At 42.0% G+C, this 22,380-nt stretch overlaps 1 protein-coding gene across 1 annotated transcript; it reads left to right on the top strand.

Annotated features, from left to right (window-relative positions):
• Positions 1-9,542: 9,542 nt before the first annotated feature.
• LOC147900853 (pentatricopeptide repeat-containing protein At2g33680-like) lies at positions 9,543-12,383 on the top strand. Its single transcript, XM_087376381.1, has 2 exons — positions 9,543-10,823; positions 10,974-12,383. The coding sequence occupies exons 1-2, from the start codon at positions 9,543-9,545 to the stop codon at positions 12,381-12,383; spliced, it is 2,691 nt and encodes an 896-aa protein (XP_087232507.1).
• The last annotated feature ends 9,997 nt before the right edge of the window (positions 12,384-22,380 follow it).

Here is a 22,380-nt window from a genome sequence, read left to right as displayed (position 1 = left end):
GATGGAATCAGTTTTAAGTGCATCAACAACATGAGCATAAGAAAGATAGCCAAATACTCTCAAGTGACCAATAGAGAGCTTAGTTCCTATGAATTCCTTCTTTTGTATCATGTTTTTCAATGAAGAAGTGGGGCTCCTATTCTTCACATGCCTCAGCCCAATAGTATCTTGAAACATTATTCTCATCAAGCAGGCATCTAGATGGCTCTACAATTACCATGTTCTTTCGTTCACCAACCCCATTTTGCTAAGGGGTATATCTACATGTGAACTGACATGTGATGCCATGATGCCTGCAAAAGGAATTGAACTCTGTGGACTTGTATTCACCTGCATTGTCACAATGGAGGACCTTTAGGCACTTGCCAGTCTGATTTTCTACCAAGGATTTGAAGTCTTTGAAAATGTTGAATGCATCAGACTTCTGGTTCAGGAAATAGATCCAAGTCTTACATGAGTAATTCATTGATGAAAGTCATGAACTATGCCAAGAGATGGTATAGAATTTAGACCCCACAAATCTAAATGCATGGCGAAGGACGTCGGTACTTTGAGTCAAAGATGTTGGAAAGGGATATCTGTGTTGCTTACCCATGTGACAAGCCTTACATACATCTTTTTGAAAGTACAACTATGGAAGCCGTTGTACCATGTTTGTATTTTCGAGGAATACAAGGCTTCAGAAGCTGCAATCAGTAACCATGCCTCTTGTGCCACAATGTACTAAAATAGGCATCCTGATTTGAATGATGAGTTGCTAGGGCTCTCTAGAACGGAATGGAAAAAGAAATCTTGAACATTCTTTCAATCTTAACACCCTGAGCAATGATGGATCTGGACCCTTGAGCTCTCTCACGGTGCATGCATACTTGTTGAAGACAGCTTCCATATCACTCTTAGTCATCTATCCAATAGAGAGAAGGTTTTGTACCATTGTGGGGACATAGAATGCATCTCTAATACTCCTTGTGCTGCCTGCATTACTATGTAAGGGTATGCTGCTGATCCCTTCAATTTTGTGGGGTGTCATGATTCATCCCCTATCATAACGTTTTCTCTTGTGTTCTAGTTAGGATGGATATCAAAGAACCATTCTTTCTCAGCTGTTATGTGGTTGCTCACACCAGAGTCAAACCACCACGTGTCCTCATCCTTCTGTGTTGAAGTTTTGGACTTCTCAGATTGAGCATGCTGCGATATGAGAACTTTGTGTTGATAGTCTTCACATCGAAATTGATGATGTTAAAGGCAATTCAATCCTTGGTATCCCACTCTTTTTGTTGCTTTGTGAGCTCTAGTTGTTGATATGTAGTGAGAGGAGTTGTCGAGGTAGGGTTGGGTCTATTTTCATTTTCTATGACAATGTCCCACAAGCCCTTCAACTGCAAAATGTTCAACATTTTGAACTTCCAATTGCCATAGTTGTTATCATCAAGCTTGCTACTCTAATAAAGAAATATGACATCATCACGTGATTTTGCCATGGTGCACCAAGAATCAAAACCTCTATACACATAGCAACCAAGTGCTAGTGATAGTTAAAGGCTTTACAAGGCTTGATGAAGTAGTGCAAGAACCGATGTCAAATAGTCAACTAGTGACTTTACAAGGTGGCATGCGAGTGCAAGTAGGTGCAACTATCCTGAATCAGTAACCCAATCTTCCAAGTGACTCAACAAGAGTGAATCTTCCCTCTGTCAAAGAATGGAATAGCTATCAATATGTGAGATGAATACTGATGACAGGTTCCACAGGGATTGACATTGGTTGGGAACTAATCAAGAATTTTTGAGCATGGCTTTGGTTGGCTTGTTTTGGAGTTCTCTCCTCTAAGGTAGCTAGTCCTATAACTAGTCTACATGTCGATCGAGATGAGAAGCAATAAATTAAATTTTATCTTGATTTGTTTTGTGCTGGGTTTCGAGAGGATGCGATCTGATCAAGAGGGATTTTGATGAAGAGGTTTCTACAAATACTGCAAAGTGGAAATCCCAAATGTAAAATCTGAGTATGACAGGTGTTGGAGCGTCAGTTGGCAAACGATTTTGCATTTTTGGAGCGCCTCCAAATTCCACCTGGATTAAAAGATATGACCCCCAAAAGAATGGAAAACTTTTGAGCACAAGAGGGCCCAAAAAAAATGCAATGATGATGTGACAGTGGGTGGTCATGTAGTGTGCTTGTTTGGCACTATGCCACATGGCATGCTTACATGGACTGGTGAGGTGGCACATCAAGCTATCACTCACTGCCACGTGGGTAGGCAATGAGGTGGCATTGATGACATGGCACCTCATTGCCTACCCTTTGCCATGTGTGTAGGCAATGAGGTGGCATTGATGATATGGCACTACCACGTCGTCAAGTGATGTGGACCCTAAATGGACAAGGGTACCATGTGGCAAAAAATATTGTCCACTCTCCAAACCCTAGGTCAACTTGACCTAACTAGGGTCTAAAATAATCTACCATGTACGGATTTGATCATCAAAATGATTGCCACTGGTGCTTCAACCTTTGAGAATGAGAAAGAATTTTACAAAGGCAAAGAGGAAAGCTCCCAAGTTATGAAATTCTAGCAAATGAAAACAATAGCAAGCCTCTAAGGAAGAGGAAAGTATATTGTCATAGTGAAGGAAGAGGGGAAATGATTGATGGATCTGCTCTATACAGAAACCATTGCAAAATGAGGCTAAACTATTGCTTTAATTGTAATGGTCACATATTTAAGATGATGCTTATGCATATCATCTAAGCTCTGATCCAAAATATTTACATAAATAATGAGCTACACTGTCGCTACATGAGCTATTTTGTTGCATACTACTTGATTTTTTATTGAAATTGTATAGACTTGAGACAAATGTTGCATACATGAGCTCTGATAAGAGCAAAAACATTGAAGAAAATAGGCAAGACGTGGTGTCCATGGGGAAGAGGAGGAGAATGAAGGAAGAGGAAGGGGGACATGTAGGCCAAAAGGTAGAGAAGGAAGGAAGGAAGGAAGCAAGCTGCATCCATAGTGCTACTCCTCACTCAAATATGGCACGAAGTATCTCCGAAAAGTCAACTAGAGCATGGTATTTTGGTGACCGACACATGCCAATTGAAAAAATAATAATAATTTAAGGCCACATGGCACTTCAGCGATAAAAATGCCACGTGGTGTTTCAGGTGCCAAAGTGCCACGTGGCCTTTTTCTAATTTATTTTTGGGGTTCCTTTGGGGGTAAAGTCTTGCTCTTTTCCACCCAATTTAAAAAGCCACTTGCAAATTTGTTTCTCCTCCCTCTGTCTTTTTCTTTTTAGGAGTTTGGTTTGACATGTGTATGCAATCTAATACTTTAATAGAAATCATGAAGGCTTTTTTGTATTTCAATTGGTTTTCTTACTCAAAAAAAGTAGAGATGTGTCATTTTCTCTCCCCAAACCTCTCCTTCCTTCATACGTGTTACAAATTAAGTGTCTAACTTTTTACTCGGAATTGTATTTTTACTTGAAATTTTACTTTTACTTCAACTTTATTTTCACTCAAAAATTGTAGGCTATAAGTAGCACTAATAAATCTTATTTAATCCTCTCTAGCTAGTTTTGTTGTGCTTCTCTCTCTCTCTCCTATCCTCTCTAGGTAATCACTTGTCCCTGCATCCCTCCTCCTCTCCTTTCCTCTCCTTTTTTCTCTCTTCTCTCCTCTCTCAGGGGATTCATCAAGTGCAAATTATGATATCACGTGAGTACAATATTGGGGGGGGGTTTGAGATCAGGCATAAGCCTATACATTAGGGGGGCGGGGCCTTTTCATGTTTCCTAATCTCAAATTTATGCTAGGGGGCCATGCCATATTGGATAGGTGGGGAGCTAACGGCACTACTAATTTTTATCAAAAAAATAAAAGAACAAACATATACATTTGACTATTTACAGTTAGTCATGGGCCAAGTGTATGCGTGAGCTAAACCTACACTAGTGCTTGTTTTAGGCCATGGTAGGAAAGAAATAAGAAAACTTTATTAGCCCATTGAAAAATATTTAACAGTGGCCTAATCTATATCAAGTAGATGTTAGCTAAATTTGTTTATGGTTTAGTCTAAAGGGATGAGAAAGAACATAGATTTAAGGGACAAAGTAGAATTTTGGTGTTATCCTTATAGGCTTAAACAGGGGTATTTAATCATGCTATGTGGGCCATATATAAGGGTCTTCTTGTTGAGATTTGGTGCCATGAGCACATAGATTAAAGGGCAAAGGTATGTGATAAGGAATGTACTAAAGTAGCCACCCTAAGATGTGGACTACATGATGTGGGAATGTGGATTGAGGATATTCACAAGGAGAGATGTGGATCAGAGGATCCCACGTGTCTTGACTATTAAAAGGGCACTCTCTATATAAGAGGCCTATCATGTATTATTGAACACACATTGCAAGAGATATAGATTTGCTATCTCCCTCTCATGTCTTATTTAGTGTGCTTTGAGCCACCTTAGTTCTTTCTCTGACCTTGTGTGCACTAGGTTTAGCATGATCCTACATTCTTTTGACACGGTGTCAAAGCCCAGGTTAGCTAAGTCTAGATTAGTTTTAGATGTACTTGAGAATGCTTTGTGAGACTTCTTAAGTGTTGCCTTGAGAGAGAGAGAGAGAGAGAGAGAGAGAGAGAGGTCTCTCTCTTATTGTTTCATAGAGATTCAGTTACTCTGCTAGGCTTGCTATAAAGAGACTCCTATCTAGAGCAGCCTGCAGTAGAGAACATCTCCAAATGCAACCAGAGACGGCCAAGGACCCGTTTGAATCTCTTTGTGCTGCCAGCTGAGTGCAGTTGAGGATTGCAAAGTAATAGAAGCTAACCAGCAACCTTTTAATAAGTGCTCAGGCGACTTCAACGCAGTGCTTAGATGCAAGAGCGCTCTACTATGCTTTTCACGGGCTCTTGCAAAGACTTGGCCATAGCGACTAGAACTAGCCTTGCCTCTCCTTCCACGATGAACTGCACTTGACTACGGGCTAGCTCCAAGGCCATGAACCGTGATCTGCAAGCTCCCACAACTCTGTCACAGCTCTAAGCCCAGGCAGCCTCAGCCTTCATGCACGCCGACTAGTGACACCTCATCTCACTACTGCAGATCTAAATGGTTGCCACGAGCTGCCTCTCTTGTAGGTGGCGAATAAGCCCCATCCTTCACACCTCCAGCACCGTCTCATGCTCCATCACAGATCCACAGCCAAAGGTCATCGCCCATCAGGCACGTGACCTCCAACGAGGCTAAGAGCAATAGCAGCAACCAAGCCACGGATCCTGGTTCTGCACCTACGCCACCCACAGCCAGTAGCTTTGCAAACTCCAAGATGGGAGGCTCTCCATAATTCAACGTGGCCTCTCAGCAAGTGATTCGCCATAGCCATAGCTCTAGCCGACACAGCCGCACAAACGCCAACCTTCTCAGTCCTTCGTTGAGCTTCATGGATCAAATTTGTAGCAGCAATACTTGTAAGATGGTATCGTGAATCAATGGATCTTTTAGAGCTTCGGAAGTTGTTTGGCGTGGTGTCTACAAAGTGTCATCACCCACCAAAGTTGAGAAGAGAGATGGACTCTATAGAGCACAGGACTCTCATACGCAGTGTCTCCTACATGCCTAGATCCTTCAACGAACCACCCAAGCTCACAACACCGGCTGCCTCCTACAACTGCCTTCTGCTAAGCCAATCGACTCCATCGACATACGTGTAGTTTGCTGCAGTGTAGTTTGCTGCACAGACGCGTAACTTGCTGTTGAGCTCTGAAAATCAGCTTGTGTCCACGACCTTCTGGCTGTAGCTCCCACGACCTCGACATCCTCAACTAGCCAGCGTTGCTCCAACGAGCTCCAGCGCATGCAAGCAGCTCAAACGAAGGGCGCCTTAGCCAAAACAAAGAGACTCTAGCCCACTCATCGACAGTAGCTCTCGGCTTCCCTTCAGTGCCCACGAATGAAACGTGCAGGCAGAGACGTTAAAAGCTTGAATGGCTGCAATTCTAGCCACAAAATCGTTATGCGCCCTCAGCGACCTCTCCAAATGCCATCACTGTTTCTCAGAACCATCTCCTGCAAGGTTAGACCTCAGAAAAATGCAACCTAGCAGGATAACATTTGACTATGGTTAAGTTTAGCCTTGGTCAATGGTGAACCCACACTAAACCATGGTTAAGTTAGGTTCAGGATTGGTTAACTGCCACATCACCAAGTGCCTTCCAAGCACACAGCCTCTTGTTAAGCACAGTTTGAATTCTACATGTGAATCCTTGTGCCACATCATCAAGGGCCATTTCTCGAGCAAAACTTAAATAAGTCGGAACTTCCAATCCAGGAAGAATTTGCATGCGCTCTAAAAAAGTGATCGTCTTTTTAAGCTCTACGTGCCAGTTAAGTCAGAATCATTGTTAGCAATTAGACACTGCCAATATTGAAAGAAATCAATTAGTAAGACCTTTGCAACAAATGGAGAAGCAACGCATGAATGCAAAAAGCATGCCAAAAGCACAAGTGTATGAGATGACCATAGCATAGAACATGGCATCCACACATAAAGCATTAGGGCACATGGAAGAACAAAGCATCACGCAAGCGAACACCATTGACATCAAGCATTGAGAAGCAAAAACCTTGCCACCTTCAGCCCATATGTTTGTAAATCAAGCCTGACCACCTGAGAGTAGCTATGAAAGCACCCAGGGGAGGTATTGACATGTAAAAGCCACACTCGACTACCTTAAGTAGCAATGCAAGCACTAAGGGGAGGTGATGGATTTGTAACTCACATCTAACCACCTTGCAATAGCCGAAGGATCATGGCACCAAGGGGAGGTGTTGAGATATGGTGCCATGAGCACATAGATTAAAGGGCAAAGGTATGTGATAAGAAATGTATTAAAGTAGCCACCCTAAGATGTGGACTACATGATGTGGAGATGTGGATTGAGGATATCCACAAGGAGAGATGTGGATCAGAAGATCCCACATGTGTTGACTATTCAAAGGGCACTCTCTATATAAGAGGCCTATCATGTATTGTTGAAAACACATTGCAAGAGATATAGATTTGCTATCTCTCTCTCATGTCTTATTTAGTGTGCTTTGAGCCACCTTAGTTCTTCCGCTGATCTTGTGTGCACTAGGTTTAGCATGATCCTACATTCTTTTGACATTTCTTGAAGTTCATGCACGTAGGTGATGTCCCCCTTTCATTAAGAGTGAATCCCTCATGTCTCCGCTCCTTTTTTGTCCTTCCTCCCTCCCTCCCCTCTACTTTCCACTCCTCTCCTTACCCCCTCTCCTCTCCTCTCATCTCCTCGCCTTTTATGTCCCTCCCCTTGCCCTCTCCTATCCTCTCCTTCTTTTTTCCTGCCCTCCCTCTCCTATCTTGGTGGTTACGTGTCCCTCCTTGCCTCTTCTATTCTAACTTGGTAGTTGTGTCCTCCTTTTACCTAGGTCCTATCCTAGGCTACTTTCTCAAGTAGTAGTTAGACTCATCCCTCCCTCTCTGTCTCCTTATTTGCATCATGGTCACCACTATAATGTTCTGCTCCCGAACTGGGGTTGCTTGTTTGTTGCTCTAAACAATGGGAAATCCATCATCAATAAGTTGTACTTGGAAGAATTCACCACTATCCTCAAAGCTACTGGGCAAACCCTCTATGCTACTAGGCATCCCCAAAGATAGTGAGTAATCATTTCCATCACTCTGTCTGTCCAACAATGAAATCTATCATCCACCCTCATTTTCTCCAACAAGGGGCCAATGGGTAAGCCACCATAGGACTTGCCGCCCATGTACCACATCGATTAGCCAATAGTCGACCAGCGTTGCACCACACATGAGGGTGTGTACCATAGCTAAGGATTCCCAACAATATGGACTCTTGCATTGTTAGCGGGGATTTCAAGAATTTAGAGTTCAAGGAGGACAAGCAAATGCAATGCTTCTTTCTCAATCATGCTTGCAATAGAGAGGAGGTAGAGAAAGGCATGTAGGAGCAACTCATTTTCACTATCTATTTCTCCTTTATCCATTTGCCTTTGTGTAGCAATGCCATGATGCCCTTGGGGAAAATTGAATTGGTTCTAGGTTGGTCTGCATATAGGAGGGTCCACAAGCATTTTTCCAAGCATGATGATGTCCAAGCACTCCCCATTGTTCTATACCTAAAAATGCCAAGGGCTCCCATAGAGAGATGTCAGTATCTTGTATGCTCTTTACCAGGATGACAAAGTACAATAAGCCATTGCATAGATCCTTCACTTACCCACAAGTTGAGAGAGAGAGAGAGAGAGAGAGAGAGAGAGAGAAAGAGAGAGAGGGAGATCCCTTGTACCTACGAATTAGGGATTTGAATCTTTGAGGCCAGCACACTATTCAAGCCTCGAAGGGATTTGGGAAATCTTGGACTTAGAATCGTAGTACAACTGAAGGTTTGGCATTTTGAGGCTAAAGGTCAAGTGTGAACGACAACGGCTACATGGTGAAGGTTACACTTAAACGAGTGGAGCGGGGGCTGGGAGATGTGCCATGTGGTAGTAGGGTTGATGCTAATGTCCTCCAAGTTCTACGTAGTGCCACATGGCACTCTCCCAGAGCTGCAACGAGTCAACACCAGGCCAGAATTCGAGGGGACAGGAGGAATTCATTACCACTATGATGGCGGCCCACTGCCTAGTTAAACTCTTTAAATAATGAATTATGGGCCTCAATTCAAAGTCAACCATAGTCGGGTGCGAAGTCACCCAAGATGAGGGACCCACACATCCACGTGGAGGCTGGTCCGGTGTTGTGCCACCTTTTCTCGCTAAGAATAGAGGGAAGTGGTGATGTGGGCTCCTTGTGTATTGTTATTAGAAATCGTTGTACTACCACTTTGTATCAATCCTTGTACTACCTCTTTTTATCAATCTAACACATGCATGCATGGAGGAGGGTGGTGGTACATAAAACTATAATTTTTTTTAAAATTATTTTTATTTAGGCTCTTCTCTATCTCTATCTCTATATTTCTAAGGGTGTTTACACACTTGGCCCACCATGGGCATGCCCAAGGTTCATGGACGGGCAAGATTGCCCACCCATTGCCTACCCACAATGGAGATGTATTCAATGAACGTTGGGCCGGGCTTGGGCGCCCATAGTGTGTAAACACACTTATATAATTTCTAATAGAGAAGGGTGCCAAGGAGTGGCACCACTCTTCGTTGCAAGCTGAGGCCCTCCACATGGCATGACCCCCATATGACCAACCTCGCGCCACTGCAAAGCACGGGGACACAACTAGTGCTTCTAACTAGGAAAAATAAATAAATCCCGTTGATGACATCCAACTGTATCGAGCGCACATGTGTGCATGTCGTTACAGCCGTAATTTTTGTATTGTGGTTTCATCAGTCGTGTTTTTTACTGCTGTATATAGCATATGGAAGGGCAAAAGATCCCCTTTTAACTCTATCACAGCGCACACTCCAGGAAAAATGCTGAACAAATGCCCCCCATTTTTGCACTACAGTTGCTTCAGCAATGACTCTCTTTGTCTTCACGCTTTTGACCTCCGCTGCTCTTGCTTTGGATTGTGTTGTTTTGTTTAAGCTAGTTACGTGTGTTTTCATAATTATGGCTTTACAGCTTAGACTGCACACCTGTCTTTCCTGTGAAGATGGTGATATTGTCCACAAGAGGATGCCTCAACTGAAGGAGACTAAAGAAATTCATAACGTTATGGAGGAACGTGCAAATGAGCTTCATATGTGTAAGACAAACAATTTGATGCATAAGTATGTGAAGCGGGGCAGTATGGTGGATGCTCGCCATCTGTTTGACAGCATGCAAATACACAATGTGGTATCATGGACTATCATGATCAGGGGGTATGTTAAGCAGGAAGAGAGTGGTGAGGCCTTGGAATTGTATGCTCAGATGCTCCAGGAAGGTGTCCAGCCTAACAATCGAACCTTTGTTGGTGCATTGCAAGCTTGCAGTAGCCTGGCAGTACAGAAAGAAGGGAAGCAATCTGACAGGAAATTTGCTAATACTGGGTGTATGGTCAAGGGTAGAGCCATCCACTCCCAAATAGTAAAGACTGGCTTTGAGTCGGATGTATTTGTGGGAACAACGCTGGTGGATATGTATGGGAAATGTGGGAGCTTGGATGATGCATGGCTTGTCTTTTATGAATTGCCTCATCGTAATGTGGTTACATGGAATACCATGATCCTCAGATATGCCGAGCAAGGAGACAGTGCGTTTGCTTTGGACTTGTATGCACAGATGCGCCAGGAAGGTGTCCACCCTGATGATCGAACTTTTGTTAGCATATTAAAGGCCTGCAGTAACCTGGCAGCACTAGAAGATGATAGGAAACTTGCTGGGTTCCTGGTGAAAGGTAGAGCCATCCACTCTCAAGTAGTAAACAGTGGCTTTGAGTCAGCTATTTTTGTGGGAACCACCTTGGTGGATATGTATGCGAAATGTGGGAGCATGGATGATGCATTGTGTGTCTTTGACAAATTACCTTACCGTGACGTAGTTACATGGACTACCATGATCCTGGGATTTGCCAAGCAAGAAGAGGGTACATGGGCTTTGGATTTGTATGCACAGATGCACCAGGAAGGTATTCAACCAAATGATCGGACCTTCATTGGTGCATTGAAGGCTTCCAGTAGCCTGGCAGCAGTTGAAGAGGGGAAGCAAGTTGGTAGTAAAGCTGCTAAAATAGGGTGCTTGGAAAAAGGAAGAGCCATCCATTCCCAAGCAGTATACAGAGGTTTTGACTCAGGTGTATTTGTAGGAACAACCTTGGTGGATATGTATACAAAATGTGGGAGCATGGAGGATGCATGGCGAGTGTGTGATGGATTGCCTCATCGTAATGTCGTTACATGGAATACAATGATCCTTGGGTATGCTGAGCAACAAGAAAGTGTGCTGGCTTTGGAATTGTATGCACAGATGCACCAAGAAGGTGTCCGACCGGATGATCGAACCTTTGTTAGCGCTTTGAAGGCCTGCAGTAGCTTAGCAGGGTTGGATGATGGGGACAAAGTTGACTACAAGATTGCAAAAACAGGGTTCCTGGCAAAAGGTAGAGTCATCCACTTCCAAGTAGCAAAGAGTGGCTTTGAGTCAGATATATTTGTAGGAAACACATTGGTGAATATGTATGCAAGATGTGGGAGCATGGAGGATGCACGGCGTGTCTGGGATGAACTGCCTTATTGCAATGTTGTTACGTGGAACACCATGATTCTGGGGTATGCTGAACAAGAAGAGAGTGTTCTGGCATTGGAATTATACGCATCGATGCACAAGGAAGGTGTTAAACCAGATGCTCGAACATTCCTTGGGGTATTGAAGGCTTGCACCAGCCTAGCAGAACTGGAACAAGGGAAGCAAGCTGGAGGGAAACCAGTGAAAACAGAGTGCCTCGTGAAAGGTAGAGCTATCCACTCCCAAGTTGTAAGTCATGGTTTTGATTCAGATGTATTCGTGGGAGCGACCTTGGTGAATATATATGCCAATTGTGGGAGCATGGACAATGCACGGTACGTGTTTGATGAATTGCCCCAGCAGGATGTGGTTTTGTGGACTAACATGATCTTGGGGTATGCTGAGCAAGGAGAAAGTGAGGATGCTTTTAAACTTTACGCACAAATGCAAAAGCAAGGTTTGTCGCCAAGCAGCATTACGTTCTTTGCCATCCTGAAAGCATGTGCCAACACAGCAGCCCTAGAAACTGGAAAGGAACTGCATTATCAAATCAGCATGGATGGTTTTGAGACTTTTGCAATTTTAGCAACCGGTCTTATTGATATGTATGCTAAATGTGGGAGCATGACGGACTCTCAACAGCTATTCGATACATTACCTACAAGGGATGTGGTGTCATGGAGTGCATTGATTTCTGGATATGCTCGCCAAGGAGAGAGTGAATTTGTCTTCCGTTTGTTTGACAAAATGAGGCAGGAAGGCATTCAGCCAAGTGGGTCCACATTTCTTAATGTTCTTACAGTATGCAGTCATGTGGGTCTAGTGGACAAGGGTAAGGAATATTTTCAGGCTATGAGGAAACAATATGGCATGATCCCAGCTATTGAGCACTACACCTGCATGGTCGATTGCCTTGCCCGTGCAGGTCAAGTGAACGAGGCAGTGCAAATGGTGGAGCAGATGCCTTTGCGACCTGATACTGCTGTATGGTTGACTGTGTTAGGTGCTTGTAAAAAGTGGGAGAATTTAGAGGTTGGAAGACATGCCTTTGAAAATGTGACGGGATTGGATGAAAAAATTCCTGCAGCATATGTCCTGATGGCAAACATATATGCTGATTCTCACCTGCGGGACGAGTGTGATTGGATTTAGGTAGTAAGAAAGAATGCTCAACCATGAAAGAAGCCAGGACAAAGCTGGGATTACTAGCGTGCGTTATTTAATCAATTCAATGGGATACGAACGTGTTACGGCTCATATATGAAAGACAAATGGCAAAACTTCATTTGCAGAGATGCAAAGGACATTCACAATAACAAGGAGAGAAACTGTTCTTGTGGGAACTGCTTGTGACAATGTTGCATTAACAGTGAAGCTCTCTTTTGGGGTCTATCCAGCAAAAGGGTCCATTAAGCTAAGCCATGGTACAGTATTTTGTTAAGACAAATCTTGATGGTCCTTTGACCATGGCAGTATTATCTTCTTTTTCCCAATGAAACTCTAGTCGCACACCTGCGGGACCCTGTGAAAAACGAGCTGCCACAGGGTGCCAAGCCAGAGAGTAGAGCAGGCATCCCCGATCAGCCTGGAAGTATGAATCTGCTTGGGAAAAATTCAGTGATTGTTGTGATTTGAAGGTGGTCATGAAAACACCAGCAAGATGGAAGCACGTCTCAAACCCTCTCTAATCAAATAGACTTGCTCCAATCTTTGCCAGGATACATTATGATATTTTTTTCATCATCGAATGATGGAGAGCATCATGTTGAAGAGAATGGAGATCTCGTGTATAATAGTGGTGAAGCTAGTTCCGGAAAGCTGGCAACCATGGTTCATACTACACTCATGCTCCTTTGACATGAAGCCCAGATGCATGCATGCTAAACTTTGGGCATTTGAATCACATGCAAACATGTTAGTGGCCTGCCTTGCCAAAATTGCTTGATACAATTAGGGTAGGCTCTCTCTTTGCTATTTGGATTCTCAACCTCTTTGTGGTCTATTGCATCTTCTACAAAAACAAAATATTACGTGGATATAGGTGGGCAAGTCATGCATATTAGTTGCTTGCAAGCTCTCATTTTGTAAACAATGCTCTTATTTTTCCTCGGAAACAATTTTCCACTGCACTTAACCAGCCCAATAGCACATGCAATTGTATCCTTAGATTGCAGTTTCATATGTGAGTACAAGACAACAATGTGAAGGAAGTGCTTTTTATACTTTTCCTCACAAACACTCATACTTGCTCAAAACCACTCACACAAGCACAAAAAATGAAATCTCTCACCTCACTCGGCATGAACTCATTGCAGCTAACATCATCAATAATGCCCAATGGGTTTCCCATGAACTAGAACCCCACAAATATGATACTTAAAAATGGTAACTTTGACCCCTACCCTAATGAGATCAGGGAACTTTTCTTCAAGATCACCTTTGTGATCGCTGATTGTTATCATGCCAGTGTAAGGATCAATTCAATGTCTCCCAAAAAACTTAAAATTATGCACTAAACCTCCACATAAATATGTCTCAAGAAAATGTTTTTCTTGTAGCTTAGGGGGCATCAACAAGACAAGGTAGTAGTGTTGTATTCTTATCCATGCCATCTACAATAAGCCATATGTACTTCTCTAGATGTAAAATGGCTCCATGCATGTCTAAAAAGCCCGTGATGATGTTTACACTTTCTTTTATACTGCTACTCAAGACTAGGTGTACTCTAGTCATCACAATCATTGACATATGTCTCTTCGTCATTTTCACGTTAGTAAAGCTTTTACTATGAAATATACCAAGAAACAGCGTCATTGCCTCTTTCTTTTCAAAACAACCAAATACTTCTTTCTTTTTTAAACGCATCGTGATCTCTTTCAGTATGGTTGAGGCAGAGTATTCTCTTCCAAAAGATCATACAGTGCTGCTTTGGCACATAATTTTGCATTCTTGCTTTGTACTTTCCTCTGTTGCCATGAATGTTGAATTTGATGACGTCTTCTGCCTTACCAACTAGATCCCAATGCATCTATGAGATAATCCTTTCACAATTTGATATGCATTGTTGTAGACCCTTTTGCCATTCAAAGGGGGTTGGAACCTTGCTATAATTTCAAAGAAAACAAGAAACATTTGTAAGGCTGCAACTGTTCCCTTCACTCCCTCTTCTTTGCAAACATTTTCCTTAAATTTCTTGATGTCAAAAAGGTCAACAAAATGTATGCGTTGATGTTTACAACATATGTGTTGAAGTGCATTGACCATGTCTTCGTCCATTATTCTCTTCCTTTTTGGTTGCTTGGGTGCATCTCCCTATATGTGGTTTCCTGTCTATACATCTATATGCCTATTTAAGCTGCATCCTCACGATCAACATCAAAGTCATTTTGGGCTTTCAACATGCCACTAAGACTATGGTTCTACTTGCAATTATGTATGCGACACAAAGACAAAGCTTTCTAAAACTATGACGTCATTTCATAGAGTAATTCACTCTCTAGGTAGATGCTACATATGACAGACATATTCACTCAAAAGTATAAGGCAAAAAGAACCTCCTCTATACTTGATCATTTCTCACTTACATACATTTCATCTCCCGGTAATCTCTCGCTAACCTTCTCCTTTTGCTCGTTGTCATCAATCCGATTTTGATTGTGCAATAGATGTAGCTTCATATCACCTCTTCATATCTCATTGCCAGTTGCATGGTTTCTACCTCTCTGAATTCCTTTCCATCTACATTGCTTTAAATCCATTAAACCCTCGCAGATAGCACAACCCATAGATTGGACACCCCATGGACAAATGTCAAACCACAGTGCGATCGTTGAACTAGCTTCTTGCTAGCCCAGGCCTTCCCAAAAAGATTACACGGAGGATTGAAATGACTCCTAGAATTCCATATGGAAGAAGATTGAAATAAAAGTGGATAAATGGCTACCCCACTCTAGAAGAACATGTACACGATTGAAAGGGGTAGGAAGAGGAGAGCCTTCAGGGGATGGGGTGGAGTAGGGGATAAAGGATTGGCTGCTGCCTCCGAAAAAGCATCTTCCCCGACTCCTTCCGATTATTCAGGTTATCAACTCTATCCGAAAGTATACTCTGCCCATAGAAAGGATTGAAGCGAAAAAATTGCTACCCTTTAACAGACAAAGGAGCTCAAACACAGCCTGGTCTATAGACAACACACATGGGAAAACTATTAGAAGTTCAAGGTCCCAAATTGTGGGGGATACACCAAGCTTATTATAATTTATATATTGGGCTTGTGCCAAAGAATATAGGTCCCCTCAATTGAAAAGAATTCAAAAATGTATTAATTACTTGAAAAGGTAGGAGGGGAGCAAGAAGGGTAATGCTTGTTATTTATGAGGTGAAAATTTACAACCCTTACACTCTACTTCATGTACAATATCTTTATGTAGCCTTGTTGTAAGACCTTACGAGTGACTAATAGGTTTTGATCCCCCTGTTGTATGAAAATTTGAAGCTATCTCTTTGACCTTAGCTTAATCGAGGTACTCTACCGTTTCACCTAAGAAATTAATTAAATTGCATGGAATAGTTTATTAATATTAAGGCCTTTAGAAATGGTAGATGGGAAGTATAGATGAGCAAAAATGGACGAATTGGGTACTAGCTAACCTAGCCTCCATCTAACCTTAGGCATTTTATTTGCAGGCCTGTTTCTTTCAACAACCATAGCTTTAAAAGCTTTGAAGTGCCCAAACACTTCACTTTTCTTTTTCATAAAATACACCCAAAGTTTTCTGCTAAAGTCATCAATAAATGTGACAAAATAGTGACAGCCTCTAATAGATGCAGCTTTAGTAGTCCACACATCAGAGTGGATTAATTCCAATGGCTTTTTACTCTCTTGAACATGCTTAGGAAATGGTTTCCTTGCCTGTTTCCCAAATTGACAGGCTTCACAAACCTTGTGCATTTCTGCAACCTTGAATTTAGGCAATCCTACAACAATATTTTGGGCTTGCATTGATTTAAGTCGCTGTATATTAACATGACCAATGCGTTTGTGCCAGATATTAATATCTGCAACTACACCGGTCCCATGTGCAAACATTGCTGCACTCAATTCAGACATGTCCGCATCCAACGTAAACATCCTGCCCTTCTTCTTTCCTTTTGCTATCAAGCGACCATTATTTTTCATATCCTCAACAAAGCATCCATGAGGATTAAATCTGACCTGCAAGCCCTGCTCAACCATCTGACCAACAGAAACCAAATTCTTGGTGATGTTCGGGACATGAAATACATCAGACAAGTATTTCTTTTTCCCATCATGCATAGACAAAGGAATTTTGCCAATCTGCACAATAGGATGTGCAGTATCATCACCAGTCTCCACAAATCCTCGTTTTTCCATTTTCCTTGCATCCTGCATCCATTCAGCATGACCTGTCATGTGGTTTGACGCACCTGAGTCAACATAACACACATCATTGCTTTCTTCTGCACTTGTCACAGAATTTGTCATATGCTGCACCATAAACAAATGCTCATTTCTGTCATCACCCACTAGAGGATGCATAATTGCCTTGCTGCAATTTTCCATTCATAATGTCATTCTGCTTTTTGTAGCAGTCTTTAGCCATATGCCCCATTTTACCACAGTAGTAGCATTCAACATTGCTGTTTGCATTTTGGCCTCTCTGCCATCCACCACGACCTCTTTGGCTCCCCCTGCCTCTAGAGTTACCACGTCCTCCTGCATAGACTGGTTTTCTTGCATTTGCTGCATATTCTGATTTCTACCACGGCCTGCAGATCGGCCTCCTCTACCTCTGCCTCTACCTCTGCCAGCATTTGAGTAGAAGACAGTTTCTTTTGAAGTTCCTGCTAAAGAAGATGCACCACCATTTCTCTGCTCTTCAGAAATTAGAAGAGCAATCAACTCCTCAAAATCAGAAAATTTTTCACGGACGGCAATGGATGTCCGGAACTATGCATAATCCTTTCCTAGACCATTCAAGGTCACATAAACTAAATCGTCATCATCCACTGGCGACCCAATGGAAGCAAGTGCATCCACAATTTTCTTCACCTTCATGTGGTAGTCATTGATGCTCATATTTTCTCTCTGCACATTGTGAAGCTCCTGCTTGAGCTGCATTTTCCTGGCCTACGTATTTGTGCTGTACATTTTAGCCAAAGTATCCCATGCCACCTTTGGCGTACTTGCATCCTGAATATGCACAATCATTGAATCTGAAATACTGATAGACAGCCAGTACATAACTTTTCTGGCTCTCTCATGCCATCCTTTAAATGCTTGCATTTCCTGTTGATTGGGAACATTAGGAAGAACTGGTTCTTCTTCATTTCCTGTAATGAACTCCCAGTAGCCTTTTCCCATCAAGAAATTCGTCATTCTAAACTTCCACGCCTGGAAGTTGTTCTTGTCAAGCTTTTCAGTGACAATCTGTGAAAGGGAATCAGATGCCATTACAAAACACTGCAAAAACACAGCTTTTGCCTCACATGGGCAGATCTGCAAAACTGACGAAAGTGGTATTTTACCACACAGTCACTTCTGACGATTTTGCATCAACAGGCAACAAGCATGAATCTGCAACTCCCAAAATCTCTGCACACAGGCATACGATGCAATTTCTGCGGTAACTTTTCACCGACTAGCCGAGTAGTGGTCGCACAGCAAAAACAGGGCCTTTTTCTGAGTGCCTGCGGAGAACTTCCGCCTCCAAAACGGGCCCCAAAATGACCTCGAATCAGAAAAATAAAGTCACCAAGGGCTTCGCCCTTACCCGCAGCATATAATGCCCTCTCGCCACACCGCGAAGGGCGTCTCAATCTGAGACAGTGCACTCTTGCACTTCCGGCTGTGCTACCTGCAGAGATTTGCTCCCAAACTCGAAAAAGGAAAGCAACACTTGTCCTCTTACTAGGACACTACGAACTTGGTTTGCTTTCTTGAGCTCCTTACCACGAACAAGGCTCTGATACCATGTGAAGATAGTGGGAGAGAGGGAAGGAGTCTCACTTGAGGCTTTCTCACAATCACAATGGGGGAATACACACAAAGGTGGAGGCTGAAAACAGTTTTCCTCTTCTTAGTTGTGAAAGCCAAAAGAAGTCTAGTACAAAGAAAATAGAAGAACCCTATATGTGGGTCTCAAACCAAACTCAACTAACTAAGGTGGCATACTAACTGAGCCACAAACTAGAGTAGATAAGGATAGCTGTCATCCAGCTATTATTCATGGGCGGTGTACCAACTGCATCTCCAGCTAACAAGTCGGTGACATAAATACACAACGGTCACCCTGGCATATCGCGAGTGGAGCTCGATATCTCAACAACCTCGACACCTACCAACATATTGGTATGATTTAGAAGTTCGATGAAAAGCTTGAGTTGGAATCAACTAGTTTGGGCAAAGTGTATCCATGCATATCCAATAGTCAGAATGTCCCCTAACCTAGATCTTCAATGATTTTAAATAAATCATCATATCTTAACTTCAATTTTCTCGATTTAGAGCTGAACATCAATATCCGATATCCTTCCTTGAACACCTTATATTTGAAATGTTTGTTCACCAAATTTGTATGTGTTCCTAGATGACCTATGCTGTATATCAACTTTATAGTTTATCCTCCTCTAGACGTGCAAGTTGATCACGTCAAAATTCCACTGACTCCTGGGAACTTAATTTTTCCACTGTGATTTGAAGACTACTAGCTATGAACTCCATTGGGATGATTGCTTCCAACCCTTAGACTAGCCAAAAGGGTGTCATTCCTATGCTAACCTTGTACGTTGTTTGGAATGCCCATATGCAAAATCCAACTTCGTGTCCCAATCCATCTTGTTTTTTAATACTGTCAATTTTAAAATTCATTTGACTCTTTTATTGCTACTCTTTGCATGCCCATTGCATATGTGAATGCCATTTTGTGGACAAACATATGCATTGATGTTAGTTTCTTCACTACTCTTCCCCGGAAGTCACCGCCCTTATCTGACACCAACTCAATTGAACATCTAAATCTAGTGACAATCTTCTGGTACATAAATTTTATCATGATCCCTATGGAATCGTCCCTGAGTGCTTGCACCTCCACCTATGTCGTGTAGTAATCTCTCGCTACCAAAATATATTTAATCCTTGTATGTCATGAATGGGCCTACAAAATACAGACCCTATTTCTGAAACCTATCTCTCTGAAAATACCAACATTGTGTCGCAAAAATATGAGAGCCTTTGATCACTGTTGGCCACCAATGTTTGGCTTGCAAATTTTTCCATGCTGTGATGTCACCTACATAATAATAACCTCTTGATGCCACGTGATGCGCTTCTTATAACACGGCATGTTGTTCATGTTCCAAAACACAACATTAGATGACCTGGTTGACTTCGTGCCTATACAATTCTCCTACAATTATCATAATGTTTACTTCTTAGTGACAATCGGTGTCTTTGGTCTTTTGTTAATGTTTTTGGGCACGCTCCATTTGTAAGGAGATATAACATCTCATCATACTAGTCAGCGGTGCTCATAGCTTGTATTAAAAACAATGAAGCGTCCAAAAAATCATATGGGACTCCCCCCACCGGACTCTCTCCTGTCTCTAGATGACTCAAGTAATCTGCCACCAGGTGCTACCTCTCAGGAGTATGCCACAACCTTGTACTGGAATTCTTGCAACAACAATTTCCAGCAAGCCAACCTTCCTCACAGCTCAAGCTTATTCTCATCAGGTATAATAAAGCTTAATGGTCTACATAAAACACCACCTGGTTACCCAAAACATAATGTTCTACATGAAACACCACCTGGTTACCTAGAATGTAATGCCAAAACTTCTGCAAGGTGTAAACCATTCCCAGTCCTTCTCTTTCCATTATTGAGTTGTTTCTTTCTACTGGTGAGAATGTTTAACTATGAGGCTAATACCACATGGACTTATGCATCTGCATCAGGATTGCCCCAATGGTGATATCGGATGCATTCACAAAAACATGAAATCCAAATTCTAGTCTGGTGGGACCAAAAATCGGTGCTACAACCAATATTTTCTCAGCAAACAATTAAATTCTCTGGGAGAGTATTTTCTAGTTCCTCAAGTGGTGGGAGATCAGGTGGTATTCCGTCAGACTCTGACTTGTTAGGCAGAAAAGAACTGAAAGGTAATCAATGATTGGTTCTTCTCGTATCCAACCCATCAGGATCCTAGAATTGCAGCAAGCTCTAGATTTGCCCTAAGTTGATCTTGTGGACTTTCTACTTTTGCTTTCCCCTAAGATGCCGTTTCGGCTTTGTTGTTCATTCTAGTGAAACTTTTCGTCTCACTACTCATTTCATGTTCATTGTTTTGTTGTATTCTTTCTCTTTGAATTTGGATCTATAAATGTGTTCTTTTAAATATTGTGTCTTCATCATTTTGATTTTTGAAGACCAACACTTTTTGGTGACTTTTTGGTGATCGTGTTTGCGAAGAGTGATTGTTGGTGCTAATTAATATTATCTATAGTGGATCATTGAAGAGTCATAGAGGTATGTCAACCCATCTCAACTAGTATGATGAAGAGAAAACATCAGTAGGAGAATGCCTAAACCTATAAGAACAAGCATTGAGGGTTGTTCTATGTGCATAACTATGACATGAATAACACCAATTTCTCAATATTGAAGAGACAAGATAGATCATTGAGGAGAACGGAGGTATAATTAGACTTAGAGCTTTTTGTTGAGCAAGTATCTGAGCAAATGCTTACCCCTATAGACACTTTGGGTGATCATAATATGGGAGTTCAAACTCCACAAATAGCTATTTTGAATTATTTGGCTTATAGTCTCAAGATGTCTTAAGGAGGCATAATGAAAATACCCTTCAAGGCAAGAAGAATGACAATCCAAGTACACACATACTAGAATTTGAATCAGCATTGTGCATGGTCAATGGTGTCAATAATGACATGGAGACTAAAGTAGACAAATTTAATCTCATGTAGCTTGAAAGATATGGCCATGAGTTGGTTGTCCAATATGGGGATGCACATTTTCAAGAGTGGGATGCTTTGAAAGAGGCATTCTTATAATGGTTCTCCATGAAGATAAAATGAAGGTTCAACTGTTGCATAAGTTGTATGCCATCAATTGGTAGAAGTGGGACTATATGGGAGCTTATGCTAGTAGATTCTAGACCCTAGCTAATGGGATTGAGGCAGCATCTTGTCCCACAAATGGATTAGTAGTAAATTGGTTCTGCTTTGAATCGTAGAAGGAATTCGATGTACCTTGCTACAATGGATATAGATCATGTCGATGAGGTTGTGGAATTAGTTGCTCAGTTGGTAAGGATGGGAAGAGTGCAAAAAAATAAGGACAAAATGAAAAATGCAAAAACTAAGGATACCTCTATGTTAGAGTTGGAACAACCGGAGACAAAGTCCTCAAAAGATAAAAAGAAAACAAAGAAGAAACATTGGTAGTTCGACTGAATGTATAGAATAATGGACACCTTTACACTAAGTCAAGAAGCCATGGAAGGCGGTTCCAAGTTCCATTCCAGGTTAGGAGGCAAGCCCCAACACTCTAGTAGTAAATCACTCCCATAAATGAAAAATTATGGTTCATCTTACCTAGAGAAAATTCAACTAGGAGAGGTAGGTCAACACATTAAGATGAGAAAAAGGTACTATGAGATGAAGCTACAAGACTTTATCTAGAAGACTTAGGCAAAGGAGGTAAATAGGAATGACTATCACAAGATCCAAATTCAAATACATCTGAGGGAACTAGCCATGAGAATCCCAAAAGAGCAGCATTGTTTTTTGTTACTACTCAAGCAACCAAGGGGTCGACTCTATTACCAATGGCAAAAAATGGCATAGCATTGGGAATAGAAATATGAAGCTATGTTGCTGCATCTGAGGGAACTAGCCATGAGAATCCCAAAAGAGCAGCATTGTTTTTTGTTACTACTCAAGCAACCAAGGGGTCGACTCTATTACCAATGGCAAAAAATGGCATAGCATTGGGAATAGAAATATGAAGCTATGTTGCTGAAGTCTAAGTGTCAAATTCCGAATGTGCCTGAAAAGGTACCCAATCAATCAATGGCGGCACATGGACGAGATAGTGGCTTTAAG

This window comes from Dipteris shenzhenensis, chromosome 6 (genome assembly GCF_047967505.1).
Source record: "Dipteris shenzhenensis isolate YYH24624 ecotype China chromosome 6, Dip_SZ_1.0, whole genome shotgun sequence".
Lineage (NCBI taxonomy): Eukaryota > Viridiplantae > Streptophyta > Polypodiopsida > Gleicheniales > Dipteridaceae > Dipteris > Dipteris shenzhenensis.
The sequence above is the reverse complement of the archived record's forward strand: the minus strand, read 5'-3'. Positions and strand labels throughout refer to the sequence as shown.

Excerpts from the sequence above, each read along its gene's own strand:
- LOC147900853 (XM_087376381.1), top strand. The coding sequence starts at position 9,543 with ATGACTCTCTTTGTCTTCACGCTTTTGACCTCCGCTGCTCTTGCTTTG. Across the intron at positions 10,824-10,973 it reads TATTTGTAGGAACAACCTTG|ATGCACCAAGAAGGTGTCCG; the intron begins GTGGATATGTAT and ends TTGTATGCACAG.